General features: G+C 38.8%; 4 protein-coding genes across 4 annotated transcripts; 2 read left to right on the top strand and 2 right to left on the bottom strand.

Annotated features, from left to right (window-relative positions):
* Positions 1-435: 435 nt before the first annotated feature.
* On the top strand, positions 436-3,755 carry LOC116620807 (protein lin-28 homolog A). Its single transcript, XM_032386611.2, has 3 exons — positions 436-801; positions 1,209-1,336; positions 3,239-3,755. Exons 1-3 carry the CDS (start codon positions 795-797, stop codon positions 3,716-3,718), a joined length of 615 nt encoding a protein of 204 aa, XP_032242502.2. The 5' UTR covers positions 436-794; the 3' UTR covers positions 3,719-3,755.
* Positions 3,756-6,018: 2,263 nt separating this feature from the next.
* LOC5516673 (parkin coregulated gene protein homolog) lies at positions 6,019-7,995 on the bottom strand. The gene is made up of 3 exons (XM_001636673.3): positions 7,819-7,995; positions 7,653-7,724; positions 6,019-7,530 (listed from the first exon to the last, which is right to left on the bottom strand). The coding sequence occupies exons 1-3, from the start codon at positions 7,897-7,899 to the stop codon at positions 6,913-6,915; spliced, it is 771 nt and encodes a 256-aa protein (XP_001636723.2). The 5' UTR covers positions 7,900-7,995; the 3' UTR covers positions 6,019-6,912.
* A 412-nt stretch (positions 7,996-8,407) lies between these two features.
* On the bottom strand, positions 8,408-9,822 carry LOC5516658 (parkin coregulated gene protein homolog). The gene is made up of 3 exons (XM_001636672.3): positions 9,628-9,822; positions 9,246-9,329; positions 8,408-9,071 (listed from the first exon to the last, which is right to left on the bottom strand). The coding sequence occupies exons 1-3, from the start codon at positions 9,709-9,711 to the stop codon at positions 8,454-8,456; spliced, it is 786 nt and encodes a 261-aa protein (XP_001636722.1). The 5' UTR covers positions 9,712-9,822; the 3' UTR covers positions 8,408-8,453.
* Positions 9,823-10,016: 194 nt separating this feature from the next.
* LOC5516655 (vacuolar protein sorting-associated protein VTA1 homolog) lies at positions 10,017-13,760 on the top strand. Its single transcript, XM_032386575.2, has 5 exons — positions 10,017-10,153; positions 10,714-10,808; positions 11,571-11,698; positions 11,888-12,254; positions 12,907-13,760. Exons 1-5 carry the CDS (start codon positions 10,057-10,059, stop codon positions 13,078-13,080), a joined length of 861 nt encoding a protein of 286 aa, XP_032242466.2. The 5' UTR covers positions 10,017-10,056; the 3' UTR covers positions 13,081-13,760.
* Positions 13,761-16,709: the final 2,949 nt, after the last annotated feature.

The following is a 16,709-nucleotide window of genomic DNA, read 5'->3' as shown; positions in this document are numbered from 1 at the left end:
TGAAATAAAGTTTCCGCAATAATAAGAAGAAAGAAAAATGCTTTGATGACAGTTTGTAAACTTTGATTCGCAAAATGCTTTGTTCTTTCTCAAATATTTGTTTTTTTTTTTAAGGGGTCAATTACATAGTTACTATTGTATGCGCAATCCAATTCGGAATTCTTTGTAGAAAAATCTCTTTTGGTAGACGCAGATTTTGAAGTTTCCATAATGGGTTTCCCTATTATAAGTTAGGTTCCCTTGTTATTGAAAGTGATTTTAAATTATTTAAAATTCGATTACTTTGGACCCTCTCAGTGGCTTTGTGCTTAAAATAAACAACCCTTCAAAGATCGAATTTGATTATAATCTGTTTTTGTAAGAAATATACTCAAGGACCAAGGGACATTTTTAACCACAACTCGACCGGTTGGATTTCTAGCGAGATTAGATTATAGAAAAAAATTAAATGGCGCACGCGTAAATTTCTGTGTATGCTTTCTATTTGACACATTGGATAAATCCCTTTTGTTTGCGAGTTATTTAGATGCCTTCCTTCAATCAGATGCATATCTAGAGGGTCGTGTTTCATTGGATGCTTTTATTGGCGGTAACATAGAGCCGAAATCTTGATTTTAAAGCGGTGGGGGACGCGAGCTTAATTTAGGAAACAGCTGAGTGTTTTGGTCGAACTCGTCACCGTAAATGCCTGTCTTACAAATTGAAATCACAGCGTAGTTGAGCTATCTTATTACTTCTGCTTTATTTGGTCGCACGAAGATTCGGAACTGCTCAAGGAATCGTAAAATTAACAAATGAGCGGTATGTATTTTAGGCGCTTTCGCCTCTAACTCTCGTTTACTTCAATAGATAGGCCCCTCAGAGCAAATGTCATCTTTTCTTTTGAGTAAATTATATTGCATTTTGCCTATTCAATTGTCCACGACTCTAGTTTGTATGCTTGTGCGGAACATTGTACGACGATTTAATATTTTATTCAGTATTTCTTTGTACAGACCTATTGAAAGGTCAAAAATTACATATACAATCCTTGTCTTTTATTTTTCATTTAACGGTCACTACTTGTATTCCATTTAATCGAATAGAAAAGCATAATTTCATTTAAATCTTCAGCTTTCGGTACATACCATTGTCTGTGCAAAAAAACAAACATTAAAATAAAACGTTTGTCGATAAACTTGTCTTCATATGGCGTTTTTATTTTACAGAGGTGACGACAGAAGTTGGCGGAAAAGACACAATAACGTGCACTGGTTCGGTCAAATGGTTCAACCTTATCAAAGGGTTTGGGTTCATAACAAGGGATGATGGCGGTGAAGATGTTTTCGTTCATCAAGTATGTAAAAATAATTCTAATCCGTTTTAAAAACAGTAAGTATAACAGGCCATCTTGTGTTTTATGCAAAACTCCAAAATATCGGATGGAATTTTTCCTGACTTGTTTTGACCTCATGAATATAATACAGTAATCTCAAAACATAAACAAAACCTTTGAAAACGTAACGAGAGACCACCCGTTATTTTGAATCTTTAGAAACGTGCTTGAAATTTTTAAGTTATTTCATTATTTAACTATTGTATCAAGTATTTTTGACTTTTACTTATTTTTTCACAATACAACAGCTGCGCCGTGTCTTTCGCGCCATATCGCGAAATTGACACTTAACAATTTGCATGTTAAATGCTGTTTGTCAGGGCAACAAAACAATTATTTTAAAGAACATTTCTTTAAATATTGGCTTAGCTTAATTTGTCTTAACGCGTGTGAAGACACAGAGAGAGGTATAATTACTGCGCGAATATCTTGTAGATTGGGTGATGCTTTAACGCCCCTTCTATAATATAAAATTAAGAGCTACTTGAATATATTATTTACCGTCCTTACGCCTAAGAATGCTCGTATCATTCACATACAAAGTGCTCCTTTTTTAATCTTTAGTTTTACGAATAAATTCCCCATATAATTCCTGAAATCTTAGAATCATAATCGTCTTTAAGAGTTGTCTTACGATAAAACAACATTTTTGTGTTTTTTAAGTACTGGTATGTTTTATATTTTGATTATTTATATATATTTTTTAAATTATTTTAGTATGAAACGCAAAGTTATTTTAGCATGAAACGCAAAGCGACTGCAGAATTGGATTTCTTCGTTTGTCATTAAGTAAAAATGCTAGAGCATTAATATTTATGGTCTCTTGATTATATCTCAGGCGATGTCATTTTAGCACCAAAAGCGTGTTCATCTCAGTCAGACGTTTACTTATGTTTTTCTGACTCCCGGGGCTTTGCGTTTATCTATGTGGGAATTTCGTCCAATTTGGTCAGATTATCCCCTTGGAAAGCTTACCATAATCCCATGGCTGTGTAGGGCTGATAATGTGAAGCCAATAAAGTGAATGTGGCCCATCACGCAAGACACAAAATATTTTAACAGCACAGCTTTCGGCATTGGGCAAAATGCAGCGCATGCGCAATACACACCAAGCGAAAATCGCGGAAACAACCTCGTCCAAAGGGTCTTCTGGGTAATTTTCAAGACGCCATATTGAAATGCGCGTTGACATGCCTCGCGAAATGAGTCGCGATGATATGTTCAAGTTACAAACCCAAGACCAAAATATCGAAAAATGCTGATTTCCTATGTACCTTTCTTACTTTCCTGGTGGGAAACAGGGCCGCGACACGGTGACGCCATTCTTTGCGGTCTTTCGCAACCTTTCTTGCCTCGCCCCAGGTTAGCCTCATTTCGCTCCATGTCAGGTTCTCCAATAGGGTTCTGGATTCCGGATCCTAGTGTGTGGATTCCGGATTTCATGTGTTTTTTTTTTCCCCGTGGATTCCGGATTCCATTTTCGTTTTCCAGGATTCTTGTATTCCGGATTCCAGCTTAAGTCTTGGATTCCGGACCCTAGTGTGTGGATTCCGGATTCCAGTAGCATGGATTCCGGATTACCTGTCATAGGGCGACTCATATCCCGTAATCCTACCTCTACAGTTCTTCTCCAGGTTTGCTTTGGCCGTCCTGGTTTCCCAATAATTGGGGTCCATCTTGCTAATGTTGGGGGATTCGTTCTTGTTCAATTCTGAGAACATGGACAAGCCATTTTAAGCGACGTCATTTGATCTTCTTTGGTGTTGTTTGAACCCGTTTTGTGGTAGTCTTGATTTGCTATTTATTTTTATTTTTAGGCCAGAAGATTTCCTTTGTAAATTCCTCTTATTTGCTTTTCTGCAGAGCGCAATCAAGGCCAGCGGTTACCGCAGTCTGGAGGAAGGCGAGCACGTGCAGCTCACCATCTCCAATAGCGACAAAGGCAAGGTTGCTATCTGCGTGACGTCACCAGGTGGCGGGAATGTCAAGGGCGCATCGCGTAAGAACCGAGTAAAAAAAGGCGCACGAAAATACACTTCGCTTTGTTTCAACTGCAACAATAGCGGTCATCGAGTGAGAAATTGTCCATACGAAAGGCGAACGAGCAGAATTTGTCATAAATGTGGTTCGATCGAACACATGATAAGAAAATGTCCACTTATCTTAGAAAGTGTTGTTGGTACTCTGAGTTCTGAGAAGAAGAATGAAAGTGAGGAAGATAAAAACAACAATACCACTAAAACACTAGAAGATGAATTGAAAAGTGGACAACATATGGTGAAACCTACGTCGCCAACAGACAGTGTTTCTTTGGTTAAAGAAAACAATGTCTTACTAATGTAAATACCGTAAATGACCTAATAAACGCCCCCTATCTAAAGAACGCTTCTGATCTAATGAACGCCCCGCTAAGCTTACAAGTTTGCAATGAACACCCCTCTCTAATAAACGCCCCCTCCCTAACCCCCCCCCCCCCCCCCCCCCCCCGCTCCCTTCACTGCCAGCTTAAAAAGAAACGACATAGGAATTCCGGAAATATAAATGGTAATTTAATTGCCATTTCGCTTAATCAACACTGGTAAGCGAGTAGCGCCTTGTTCAATGTCAAGTTCAAAATGAGGGTACCGCCCTTTAACGTTCCTTATCTCATTGCTTAGGGTGTCTGCAATTTTCTTTCGTTTTGTCCTCGCAGTGTAGCATCCAGGAATAAAGCCTACTTCTCGTTTCCGAATACTTGCACCGTTGAATCATTGCATTCGATTCGTCGCATGGTAAACGCTTGCTACGCAGGCTATGATTTAAAATGATTCTGGCTGAAACTAGAACCCCAACTGCACTTAGGAAGGCTCGTAGCCAGTATGAGGCAAGTGAGGCACTCGCCTCGGTAAAATTTTGATGTTTAGTGTTTCACAATTGAAAAATATGAGATAAAACACCTGCTTTTGTTGGATTTATCATCCAGTGGCTAGCTTCGCCTCGGTAAAATTTTGATGTTTAGTGTTTCACAATTGAAAAATATGAGATAAAACACCTGCTTTTGTTGGATTTATCATCCAGTGGCTAACTTTGCCTCGGTAAAATTTTGTTTCTGGTTACAGGCCTGTTGGGTTTGTTATATTTTCATAGTTTGTAAAGAACGCCCCTTTCTAATAAACGCCTCCTATCTAATAAACGCCCCCTCGGACCATCGAAATTTAATAAACGCCCCGGGCGTTTATTAGGGTCATTTACGGTACGCAAATAAACATATGAAAATAAAAGAGTAATCCGAGCCTGGGTGCTTGATTTTATTATCAGCAACTGCGCTAGAGAATATCAAGGATGAGATGATGTATGTACGACTTTCAACAACTGGTGCGGAAGGCATAACAGAGCGAGGCTCCAGAACAAGTGTGTGAATTGTAAGTTAGCACAGAACTGTCACCGAGGGTGACCCCTGCCACAGGGTTTATCGTTGTATGCCCAAATCATACAAACGTAATAATGCCTATATAAATGTAATAAAGCGCCCAAAATAAAAGTAATAAATACCCAACCATAAATGTAATAACATGTCCGTCGTCGCCCATTAATGTGGTTAAGTGCTTTATCGTGAATGTAATAACACACCACCTGCCATTCATGTAATAATGAGTAGAAATATTAGACAACCAAACTTGGCAGATGTTATGTAACAATGGAGGCTCGTTTAGAGGAGAGAAAGTATATGAAAACCCAGGAAAATGAATAAGCCACCCCACCCTCCTATTTCTTGCTATGGACCTCTCACCCCCCATCTAGATCCTGATCAGGCGCGTGGACAAGGGGGTGTGCAGAGTGCATGTGCCCCCCCCTCTTGGCGGCCAAAAAGTGGGTCATTTCTTATTAAGGAATCTTCAAATGCTATTCTTTTTGGCGGCCAAAAAGTGGGTCATTTCTTATTAAGGAATCTTCAAATGCTATTCTTTTTCCATATGACACCTATGACTGCACCCCCCCCCCCCTTGGCGGCCAAAAAGTGGGTCATTTCTTATTAAGGAATCTTCAAATGCTATTCTTTTTCCATATGACTGCACCCCCCCCCTTGGCGGCCAAAAAGTGGGTCATTTCTTATTAAGGAATCTTCAAATGCTATTCTTTTTCCATATGACACCTATGACTGCGCACCCCCCCCCCCCTCTTGGCGGCCAAAAAGTGGGTCATTTCTTATTAAGGAATCTTCAAATACTATTCTTTTTCCATATGACACCTATGACTGCGCACCCCCCCCCCCCTTGGCGGCCAAAAAGTGGGTCATTTCTTATTAAGGAATCTTTAAATACTATTCTTTTTCCATATGACACCTATGACTGCACCCCCCCCCCCCCCTTGGCGGCCAAAAAGTGGGTCATTTCTTATTAAGGAATCTTCAAATACTATTCTTTTTCCATATGATACCTACATTATGACTGCGCACCCCCCCCCCCCCCTTCTTGGCGGCAAAAGTGGGTCATTTCTTATTAAGGAATCTTCAAATGCTATTCTTTTTGGCAGCCAAAAAGTGGGTCATTTCTTATTAAGGAATCTTCAAATGCTATTCTTTTTCCATATGACACCTATGACTGCGCACCCCCCCCCCCCCCCCTGGGAACCTGCCTGCTGCTGATAATAGCATAGATGCAAAGTGTTTAACATTGTCTTTTACTACTGTTATCTACACACAATTACCACACAAAGACCTGCTATATAACAATATATATAATGACTGTTTTTGAATCTGTTGCAAAATAAAAATCTAAACTATTGACTAATACAATATAGTACAATCTTTTTTGGCTTTAAGCACTGCTGAAAAAGATAATTTCTTACACATTTTGAGAAATAACAGTATACTGCTAAAGAAAATTGAATAAGATTTGAAGTGATGAAAAGAGAAACATTTCCAGTAAATTATATAAAATATGATGATCTTCAAAATATCACATTTGTAATGAGACAACAATCAAATGCATAGTTGAGATTGTAATTAATAATTCACAGAATGAACTAAAAAACTGAATGAACTTAAATACTATTTACTAAAGATGCAAAAGGCATTTGAAGGATTATCCGATAGCACACTTATAAATATTTTCTCTGCTAGGGCCCTGACACCAGTCAAAGATAGAAAATACATTATAATCAAATGTAGCAGAAACATACCTGTTCTGGTTGCCAGACAAAGCTGACAAAAGATTATGATTTAGGAACTTTATATGGTGTAAAGCACACCACTCTTTTTAGACTTCCTGTAGGCTTTGATAGTCTTTTCAGTATGATAGCCCTAAAAACATGGAGTTCACACATTTTCTGTGCAGCCCATATTCCAAGACAAAGGCAGTGATATACAAACTCCATGTTTTCAGGGTTCTTATACCAGAAAAACTATCAAAGCCTTAAGGTAGGCTACACTGTTCTTTGTCTCATTTCTGTGGTTTGTCAGGATTTCAAAGTATTAAAACTGGACCCTTACTTCCCCTTTCCTGGGAAAATTAACTGACATCCACAGATAATTTTCCAAAATTCATCCTTACTAAGACTTAATTTAGCATGCATGATTCATATGTTGGAATCATGTACTTGATGTTGATGAAAGCATCAGGCCCACCAGTCCTTTCGAACTGTTCCAGAGTCTCATGGATGAGGTCGCCAATGTTTTCCCGCTTGTGCTGACTGTAATCAATCTTGTCTCCGGAGTTGAGGTTGCAGTTCTTGAAGATGTTTAATACTGGGAGGATTTGCCTGTAGTAGGGTACCAACGCTTCGCCAATCAAATCACCGGACACTACTAAGTGTTGTAGAACCTTTAAGGTGGTACAAAGCACTTTTGGTTGTCGGGTAGCAAGAGCTTGCTTGAGAGGAATTATCAACTGGGGTATCACTGGTAGAATCTTGTTGCCACCATGCTCTAACATATCATGGACTCCTTGTCTGGCGAAAAACTCGTATGGGTGGGTTGTCTCAGAGAGCCCGTCCGCGAAAAGCGGGAGGTAATGATGGTAGTCGAGCTTTTCGATCTCAACTTTCCACGCGATCTTGTTACCTTTCGTGTCGTGTTCCAAAGCAATCGGGAAATCGCCACGTTCATAAAACTTTCTGAATGCAGTCGGGGCAACAGACCGCTCTGCAAAAGCTCCAGCAGCGGGCGGCGATTTGACCTAAGTACAAACGGCGATATTCAAGGAATATCAAGATTTTACCAGTGTTGTTGTTAGGGGAAACAAACACAAATTACAATGGTTGTTTTACCAGCTAAATTAAACGCAAAATCTAAATTTACCTTAGAGAATGGTTGTCTTGACTTTGTAGTGAATGCCTCTGCTACAACTTCAGGCCGCTTAGTTGATGTTGCCTAAAGAAGGAAAAAGATTCGTTAACATCGAACGTGCGTGTAAGGGAACACGAAGCCGCCATATTCATCGAAGACAGTTTGAGAATTCACTTACTTGCTTCTTGTCCGGGGATGTCTTAGTTTTCATAGATGCGCCAAAAGGCGGTTCAATTCTCGTTCGCATTCTAGTAGCCATATTTTAAAATAAAAATAATTCGAACTTTGGAAGAGCTTTCTGTACGCTTTCCTTGCTCGCTCAGTGTTGTGTGTTTAGTGTGACGACGAACTTTAGTTGTAGCCCCCTTAGCAACCAAAGTATTTTGATCCATATATGGCTGACCGGGACAATAGTATGCATTTTAATGATCTCTTTCACGGGCTATAGGAATAATTGCATTACTTGACGATTAAATAAAGTTTTTGGAAAAACTTTAGACAAGAGTTATTCAGAAGCACATTTAGAAATGTGCGAATTAATACAAAATATTTTGTAGAAAAAATATATATATATTCTTAAAATTAACATTAAAATTTAAATATATAATTTAAAGTTCAACAGTAAACAAGAAAAATATATTTCTGAATCCAGTTTTATATAATATCTTTTGTCACTGGGTGTACAAAAGAAAAAAAGGGCAAAAAAACAAGCCAAAAATATGCACAGAAATGAATACTAATTTGGTCAATGTTTAGTCCTTTTGAAAAAAAAACCAAGAGGTGAGGTAGTTGTTGGTTTAAACTATCTGGAAATCAATTTAACATGCACGATTCATAGGTTGGCACCATATACTTGATATTGATAAAGGCATCAGGGCCGCCTCGCCTCTCAAATCCTTCAAGTGTTTCAGTAATCAAGTCCCCAATGTTTTCTCTTCTTTGTTGACTGTAGTCAATGCCATCACCAGAGTTGAGATTTTTGTTTTTGAAGATGTTCAGGATTGGTAGGATTTGTCTGTAGTATGGAACCAGTGCCTCACCAACCAAGTCAGCAGAGACAACAAGATGCTGGAGTGCTTTCAAAGTTGTGCACACAACTTTTGGGTTCCTTGTGTTAAGTGCTTGCTTGAATGGAATGATCAGTTGTGGGATCACCGGCAACACCTTGCTACCCCCATGCTCTAACATATCATGGACACCTTGCCTGGCGAAAAACTCATAAGGGTGGCTTGTCTCGCAGAGACCTTCAACAAACAATGGCAAATAATGGTGATAATCCAGTTTTTCAATCTCGACCTTCCAGGCAATCTTGTTCCCCTTGGTGTCGTGTTCTAGGGCAATTGGAAAGTCACCCCGGTCATAGCACTTCCTGAAGTTTGTTTGTGGGGCTTGCCTTTCCTTAAATGCTCCAGCCGGAGGAGCAGGCTTCACCTATATAAAATAATATTCTTCATTATAGTACATCAGAGAGGAGGCTTGAGCAAATCTTTAGCCTTTTCACATGGAGAAGAGTGAAAGAATAAAAGGAAAGGGAAGTGAAAGAAAGGGAAGTGTTTTGAAATATATCCATTTTTAAATTTCTAGATGAACAACTGATATTCTTACTATAGAGTTCTGCAGTCTTGACTTCGATGTAAACGCCTCTGCTATTATTTCTCCATTCTTAGTAGAACGATAAAGCACACGTGTCTGTGAAAAAAGGGCGGATGAATTTTCTTTACACACAAAAGAAAAGGGCTTTTCGGCAATTGCCGAAATGGATTATTTCATTGAATAATATTCAACTAATACCTATTTCTCATTAGCCTGTATACAGGCTAATTTCACAAGGATATATTTTTTCTTACAAATAATTCAATAACTTAAAAACTAAACGTCCTTTTGTTGTTATCGAAATAGAATTCATCTTCAAAGTAGGTTTTACCGAAAAAAATGGCGGGGTTTTCAAAATTAAAATTTTAAAAAAAAGTGTTGCGCATGTACAAACCTCCTTTTTCGCGGGTCCTTTGGTCCTGACTGTCGAACCAAATGGCTGCTCTACCGTTGTACACATTGCATGTTTTGTGGACATTTTTAATAAACTCTAAAGCGCCCTTTCACATAGATCAACCACTTCTTGCTCGATTGACGACGAAAGCTACATGCCTGTTGCCCTAGCAACTAATCAGAATTCCATATTTGGAGAGTTGTAATGTCTTGAAGAAATTGAAAATTTCTTACATCAAATGTTGTTATTTTATTTAGTTTCTAGGAAACGCTTCGCACTTGAAGCTTTTTATTTTCGTCGCTTATCGAAAAGTAACCATGATGTCTTCTTGGAGACTAAAAAAATATCTTGGACTGCCTGTAGTCGCACCAGTCTTTCGCGATATGTCGACCAATAACAACTTGAGCCCGCAGTACAAAAAGAATCAAGATGGCGGCTGACGTTCCACCTTCTCTAAAACCAATCCAACCGTATTTAAAAGTCGCTAAAGAATACGAAAAGAGAGATCGAATCGTAGCGTACTATTGTGAGTAGAGAGTCCCATCCTTTGACTTTAAACCTCGCACAATAGAGTACTTGATGTTGTTTTGCAAGGTTTTCAAGTAAGATGGCAAAACGTCATAGTTTATTTTTAGTTTTGGAAAGTTTGGGATCTTAGACATAGTGTCGATTATTATGAATAGATTTTATAGATAGATGCATTGTATTATGAAAATCATTTTATCAAAATATAGGCTTATCCCTTAGAATGGTGCTGCCAAATAGCTTAGATGTCTGTAAATGTGGATGTTGCTGACAGCATTCATGCTGAGTAAAATTGGCATGGCTACCATTTACGGTTTGGCATATTCCTGTGTATAATGCATTCGCCTCTTAAAAGATGGCTGGGTATTGAATATATATACATTTCACAGATTAGGGCTGGAAATTAAGAGGAAAAAAGACACTTATTTACAAACATTTTGTAATCTATAATGTTAAATTTAATGGATGTGCAATTGTCTTATGCAAATGCAGCCTTCGACCATATTAGATGTGTATTGCATGAGCACTGGTTGTACTCATAATTGGAAATTATTGTTTTAGGTAACCTCTTTGCAGTCCAGAAAGGTATAAAGCTAGATAGTAAAAGTCCAGATGGAAAGAAATTCCTATTTACTCTTATGGACAAGCTCGAGAAGGTGTGTGTATGGGAATGCTATACCTCATTTTTCAGGTGTACGGAGTACACTTCATAGCTGTCAACCCAACTTGTTAGAAACCTGTGAAATCGGGTGAAATACAGTAAATATGTGAAAAACCCAAGAGAGCCAATGCCAGTGAATACAGAGAATGTATGAACATTCTCACAAAAACAGGCTTGTGATGAGGTCCAAAATCTTGTGACACCCACCTGATGCGGTTGAGCTGACAGCTATGTCACTTACCACCAATTAAGTACATCATGAAAACAAACATATCATTATACTTTATGACAGAAGTAACACCAGAAAATCAAGAAAGTTGTGCATAATGTAGCCTATGTGTAGCCGCTGATTTGCGAAAATTTCCTCTCGTAGCTTCTACGCAATGGCGGGGATAATCGTGTTCCATGACGTCAGGGCTGAAATCTCCAAAATTCAAAAACTAAATATATGGAAATTAAAATATCTTAGTAAATTTTAATAATATTGATGTTCCAGTTCCTTTGAACCTCTGAATTTCTGAAATAATCCTTGCTCATATTGTTCTTTGTGGATTGCTAAAAAAGCACTCTTGAACTCCCCGAACCCTCCTGTCTACGGACCTGTTTACGTCAAAGGGAGCACCTGGAACTATTGATTTATAGGGAATCCCATGTTAAGGTGCATAGTGGCATTGTACTGTAACAATTTGCACTAAAGCCATCTGCTACAATATACAGTGGAAGGCTTGTAGGGTCTCATGAACTCTTTTCCTTATAGACCAAGAAAGAGCTTGCTGGTGAGGATGCCATCACTAGTGACATTGTAGGGCAGGCGCATATGGATGAGCAGGCCAGGCAACTTTTCCTGTGGGCCGACACAGAAGACAGGGCTGCCAGATTTAACAAGTAATGTTTTCAAAGTTGATACTTTTGAAATTTAAGAATTTTTCTAAAAATCCTTTTGAAGGGAAATATTTGTTTGTGAATATTAAGTAATGCTCCGTGTAAGAACTGTGCAACCTAATGGCATATGCACGCTTGTTTGTCAAAAATGCCTTTGTTAATATTGGAAATTTGAATTTCTGCATTTTGTAGAAATGTTATCAAGTCCTTTTACACTGCAAGTCTTATCTACGACACTCTTGCTCAGTTTGGGGAACTCACAGATGAAGCAACAATGCGACAAAAGTACTCCAAGTGGAAAGCCACTTACATTAACAAATGCTTAAAAGAGGGTGTAACTCCTACACCTGGCCCTCCTGGGGGAGAAGAAGATGAATTTGGTGGATATTTTGATGGTGATGCCTCAGGGGCGTCGGCTAGTGGTGAGGGCCCTTCTAACCAGTCAGCCTCAAGTGGGGACCAGCCCCCTGCATGGAATGCAGGTGGGGACACGCCTTCCCAACCTCAAGTGCCGTCTAGTACCCCACCCAAGCCAGCACCTCGTACTGTCTTCCAACAGGTTTGTTTGTTAAGATTTAGCCTACCTGTAGGCTTTGATTGTATTTCCGGCACGAAAACCCAGTAAACACGGAGTTTGCATAACCTGGCCACCATCATGGATAATGCGCTCCGCAGGGGGAGGTTGAAGAAAAATGCGCAGGGCGGGGGATGCTCAATTTATTTAAAGCCTCAACTGGGCCTCTTGTTCTCAATATGGCAAATATCTTATTGCAAAATTGAATAATGTTTATTCGTTAGATTTTACATCTTCTAATCCATAACAAAAACGAAGAACTGTGCATGTGCTCCTATGCATATGCTATATTTTGGCAGATGTTTTTTGATGGTGACAAGCCTTAGTCATTTCTTGGGGTGCTGGTGCAATTTTCTTTCATTTGCTCTTTGTAGAATAAATCTTGCTTTTCTTAGGGGGGAGATGGGTGGTTGGTAGCTGCCCCCCCCCCTTGCCCTCATACTATTTACTGCCCTAAACGTGTTGGTACATGTATAACCCTTTTTGTTGCTTTGCTCGTTGCATGGGTGACTTTCCCTATTATTAGACTCGTTTGCTCTTCTGCCAATCAGAAATTATAGGTGGGTGGTGACGGGGGTGACCTTTGGGAGTGCTCACAAAATACGCCGGATCTTTGAACATTTTCTTGTTTCCACAGCCAGCTGCTCCGTCATCTGATTCCTACACAGGTGAATCGGGTGCAACTTCTCAAGAAGACATGGATAAAGCACTCAAATTTTGTAGATTTGCGACCAGCGCTTTGCAGTATGAAGACGTCCCTACAGCTATAGACAATCTCCAAAAAGCCTTGAAAGTACTAAAAAAGCAATAGTCTTATATGATTTAAAGTGCAAGGCAATGGAACCCAGGGTTTTAAGATTTCTATCTAACCAAATCTTTCAATATTTTTTTTTTCTTCCCTTCCCTTGGACAAAAGTGGAACTCAGTCAGGTCCAACCTGTTAGGGAATCAAATAATTTTTCAAGTAAGTCGCTTCTGTGTTGAGCGTTTTACTGAGGTAAGTGATATGCTGAACACAGCAATGACTGTTTGAGTCTAGTGGGAAGTTTGAGCGAACTCCCAATTTTGAATTATTGGGGTTCTACTGTAAAGCAAGATTTATAAAAACAGACCTCCATCTAAGGATTTTTCAATTTTATGATGCATTTATCTTTTGCTGTGGCACATTGTGAAATTCAAGTTTCAAAGCTAGAAATTGATGCCAGTGTAAGAAAGTGATGCCAGTTAATTTGATAATATCTGGCCAAATAGTATAAACATGTTGAAAATATTGACAATATTTGATGTAGTATTTGATGCAGGGAAAGTTCCTTTTGTGGATGACCATGGATCCCCTCGAGGAGTTTACTAAAAAATCAGCAGCTATGATGATAAAATATAAAACAAAAACACATAGTTTTACTAGGAGTAATGCAGCAAGGTCACATGTTGGATGTAATGTTTATAATACTCCCAGATGTGAGCAAAGAATAAAATCCATAAGTAAAATCATGAAAGTCTGTGCTCTTTGTATTTGTATTACTGTATTTGTATATACTGCGATTTTAAATATTTTCAACAAACTGTGCTGTAGCTTATAGCACCCTTAATTATATTTCATTGGAAAGTCATTCACATACAAATTGATAAAAAGAAATAAGACAACTTAAAAATGATAAAGTGTTTTCAAGTGAAAACGACATCTCTTTAGTCTCCTCTGCTTCGTTCGGAAGTGTACACTTAGACCAGCTCATATAAATACTCAATTTTTGGTATTCCATATTAAAACCCCATTTATGTTGAATGCTACAGATTGGATTTCGGGTTATTGGATTCCTGTGGCGTGCGGGGGGGGTGGCGAACGCACCCCTATAAAGCATAAGCTAGATCACTCTGGTATGTAGCCAAATCCGACAATCAACGTTCCGTGGAGATACTCCAAAGGCATAAAACATCTCTCTTTGTTCTTCAGATTTTATCAGAGAACTTTCCCCCCGGAAAAAATTAGATCCACTTTTTCGGATTCCGCAACCACCCTCCCCCCCCCCCCCCCCCCTCCAAAAAAATCCTGGGTTCGGGGCTGGGTTAGGCGAGTGATATGCTTCGCTCGCCTTGTGCTTATTTTATGTGTGCAGTCCACGCAAAGAATGTCATCAAATTGAAAATACCTCGGTCTATTTTCAAGAAAACTTCAAAGTGACCACCCACGATTGAAGTTTAATACCTTATTAACGATATTTTATTGAAAGCATCTCATTCACTTGTTTGATAGCCGATGGAAATGGATTGTTTGAGTGAGTCGGTATTATGGTGCGGGAGCGTAAAATGGCGGCGTAATTTGCCTTCTTTAATGGCAAACACCACCTCCTAAAACGCGCTATATCTGCGGTTGACGTCAGTGCGCCTGTAGCCCGGCGGATATGTGTTTGAATTGCGCACTTTTTGCTAAAGCTACCAATTTTAAAATAGTGATGGCTTTTAATACCCTTTACACGATAGGCTATGGAGCCAAGCTCAGATCGGCTTTATTTTCTGATTAATAAGGAGTATTGATTTGGCCGCCATTTTGAACCGGAAGTAAACTACCTTTTTCAAAAAAGTAAATAAACTTGCAAAGTTTGATAATGTTTTGCCAAGATCAGCATGACTGCTGTTTTGCCAAGATTGCTGAAAATAACCGCATATTTTTCATTCTTGGAACTTTCAAGGAGATAGTCACCTTCAACCGGAAGTAGTCGATAGTAAAACCTCGGACGTTTATTTCACCCCGCGCTATTTAGCAAAAGACACCAATTCTACTGCAGTTGTAGTTTGAAATAACCTTTATAAGATAAGCTGTGGAGCCAAGATAAAATCGGCTTTTATCACCGACTAATATGGTTGATTAAAATTGCCGCCATTTTGCACCGGAGATTAAATTTGTCATTTTTAAACGCACAGAGATGCACATCTTGTTTATATTCATGAAATCCATTTGACAAAGTTGTGGAAAAGCAAAACTGATTTGGTTTCTGCTATTAATTTTACCGTTTTTTTAAACAGGAAGTAGTTTTCAAACCTGTTTCTGTACACTCTAATTAAACATTCTGTCTTTTATCTCAACCGACCTGAAGGCTCACTGTCGAAAAGCATCTGTGGCTTCGGGGAATACAGCGAGTACTGTCTTCCCCCCCTATCCGCACAAAAGGATACAGTATCACGCCAGTAAATGCGTGAAATTCTACGAGTATTTATTTGGCGAGATACTCCTTTCACCTTTCTGTAGAATAAGGAAGAAAGGCAAGAAGAGTGATAAGCGCGCACCCGGGGCCACCAGTTAACAGGTTAAACGGTTCCTATAGTTAGGAACTGTCCAATCTTGTAGCACTTGCACATATTCATGTATGCGGTCGTTTACAGACGTTGAAGTCAATAGGTGGAGCGGCCCGCTCACCGTGGCTCTTGGTATCCCCACCAGGCTTGTCACATAAGCAGTTTCTTTCGTCCTCTTTCTTTTCTCTTGATCCAGCTATTGAATATGTTTATTTGGTAAACTTGTGCTGGCTACATGTGATTTTCACTTCCCGAAAATTATCGGCCATTTTAATAGCGCAAGATAATCCGTGATTTAATCAGACTTTTTTTTAGCTCCATAGCCTATCTTGTAAAGATTCCCCGAAAATACTTCTGAGATAAGTTTATTTTTTATTTTTGTTAAAATGCGCAAAGTGAGACAAGCGTTCCGTTATTTATTCTTGACTACTTCCGGTTCAAAATATCACCGTAAAAGTTACAAAAATGAAAAATTTGCGGTTACTTTCAGAATTCTTTGGTTAATATGCATTCTTTGATGTATATTTTATTCGTCTATAAGTAAACTTTCTCAAAATGAGCGAGTTCATATATTTTTTTTGGAAAAATTAGTTTACTTCCGGTTAAAAATGGCGGCCAAATCAATACTCGTTATTAATAAGAAATTAAAGCCGAACTGAGCTTGGCTCTATAGCCTATCTTATAAGGGGTTTTAAAAACTATCACTATGCTAAAATTGGTAACTTTAGCAAAAAGTGCGCAATTCAAGGTAAAATCTGCACATATCCGCCGGACTACTGCAAAAAAAAAACTTGAAACGCCTGCTGTTAACTCATAGTTAACTCTACTAACTATGGTGAACTGAATTTAAAATTAGACCTCGTACCGCATACTTTACGATTCACCTACGGATTTTAATGTATTAAGTAATGCTCCGTGTAAGAACTAGGCAAAGTTCCATTGTCCTGCGGCAAAAAGCTTAATTATAGCTTTCCCACATAGGATCTTTTTTATAATAAACATGCATGCAGGACATATAGAAGATAGTAAGATTTTGCAAGAAATTGCTCATGTCCTTTGTTATATACCTTACTGGTGATTTTTGGGGTGAACCAATCAGAACAAGCCAAGAACAATAGCTGTTAGTTGTCTTATATTTACAAGGTTCCC

This window comes from Nematostella vectensis, chromosome 14 (assembly GCF_932526225.1).
Source record: "Nematostella vectensis chromosome 14, jaNemVect1.1, whole genome shotgun sequence".
Classification (NCBI taxonomy): Eukaryota; Metazoa; Cnidaria; class Anthozoa; order Actiniaria; family Edwardsiidae; genus Nematostella; species Nematostella vectensis.
This window is presented reverse-complemented; position numbering and strand designations above follow the sequence as displayed.

Bases quoted from the DNA above. Each gene is read 5' to 3' on its own strand.
- LOC116620807 (XM_032386611.2), top strand. The intron at 1,337-3,238 runs GTATGTAAAAAT...GCTTTTCTGCAG, and splicing joins AAGATGTTTTCGTTCATCAA to AGCGCAATCAAGGCCAGCGG.
- LOC5516673 (XM_001636673.3), bottom strand. From the start codon at position 7,899: ATGGCTACTAGAATGCGAACGAGAATTGAACCGCCTTTTGGCGCATCT. The intron at 7,725-7,818 runs GTAAGTGAATTC...TTCCTTCTTTAG, and splicing joins CATCCCCGGACAAGAAGCAA to GCAACATCAACTAAGCGGCC. The intron at 7,531-7,652 runs GTAAATTTAGAT...GTTTGTACTTAG, and splicing joins CAAGACAACCATTCTCTAAG to GTCAAATCGCCGCCCGCTGC.
- LOC5516658 (XM_001636672.3), bottom strand. From the start codon at position 9,711: ATGTCCACAAAACATGCAATGTGTACAACGGTAGAGCAGCCATTTGGT. The intron at 9,330-9,627 runs GTTTGTACATGC...CTTTTTTCACAG, and splicing joins AAGGACCCGCGAAAAAGGAG to ACACGTGTGCTTTATCGTTC. The intron at 9,072-9,245 runs GTAAGAATATCA...TATTTTATATAG, and splicing joins CAAGACTGCAGAACTCTATA to GTGAAGCCTGCTCCTCCGGC.
- LOC5516655 (XM_032386575.2), top strand. From the start codon at position 10,057: ATGGCGGCTGACGTTCCACCTTCTCTAAAACCAATCCAACCGTATTTA. The intron at 10,809-11,570 runs GTGTGTGTATGG...TTTTCCTTATAG, and splicing joins TTATGGACAAGCTCGAGAAG to ACCAAGAAAGAGCTTGCTGG. The intron at 11,699-11,887 runs GTAATGTTTTCA...TGCATTTTGTAG, and splicing joins AGGGCTGCCAGATTTAACAA to AAATGTTATCAAGTCCTTTT.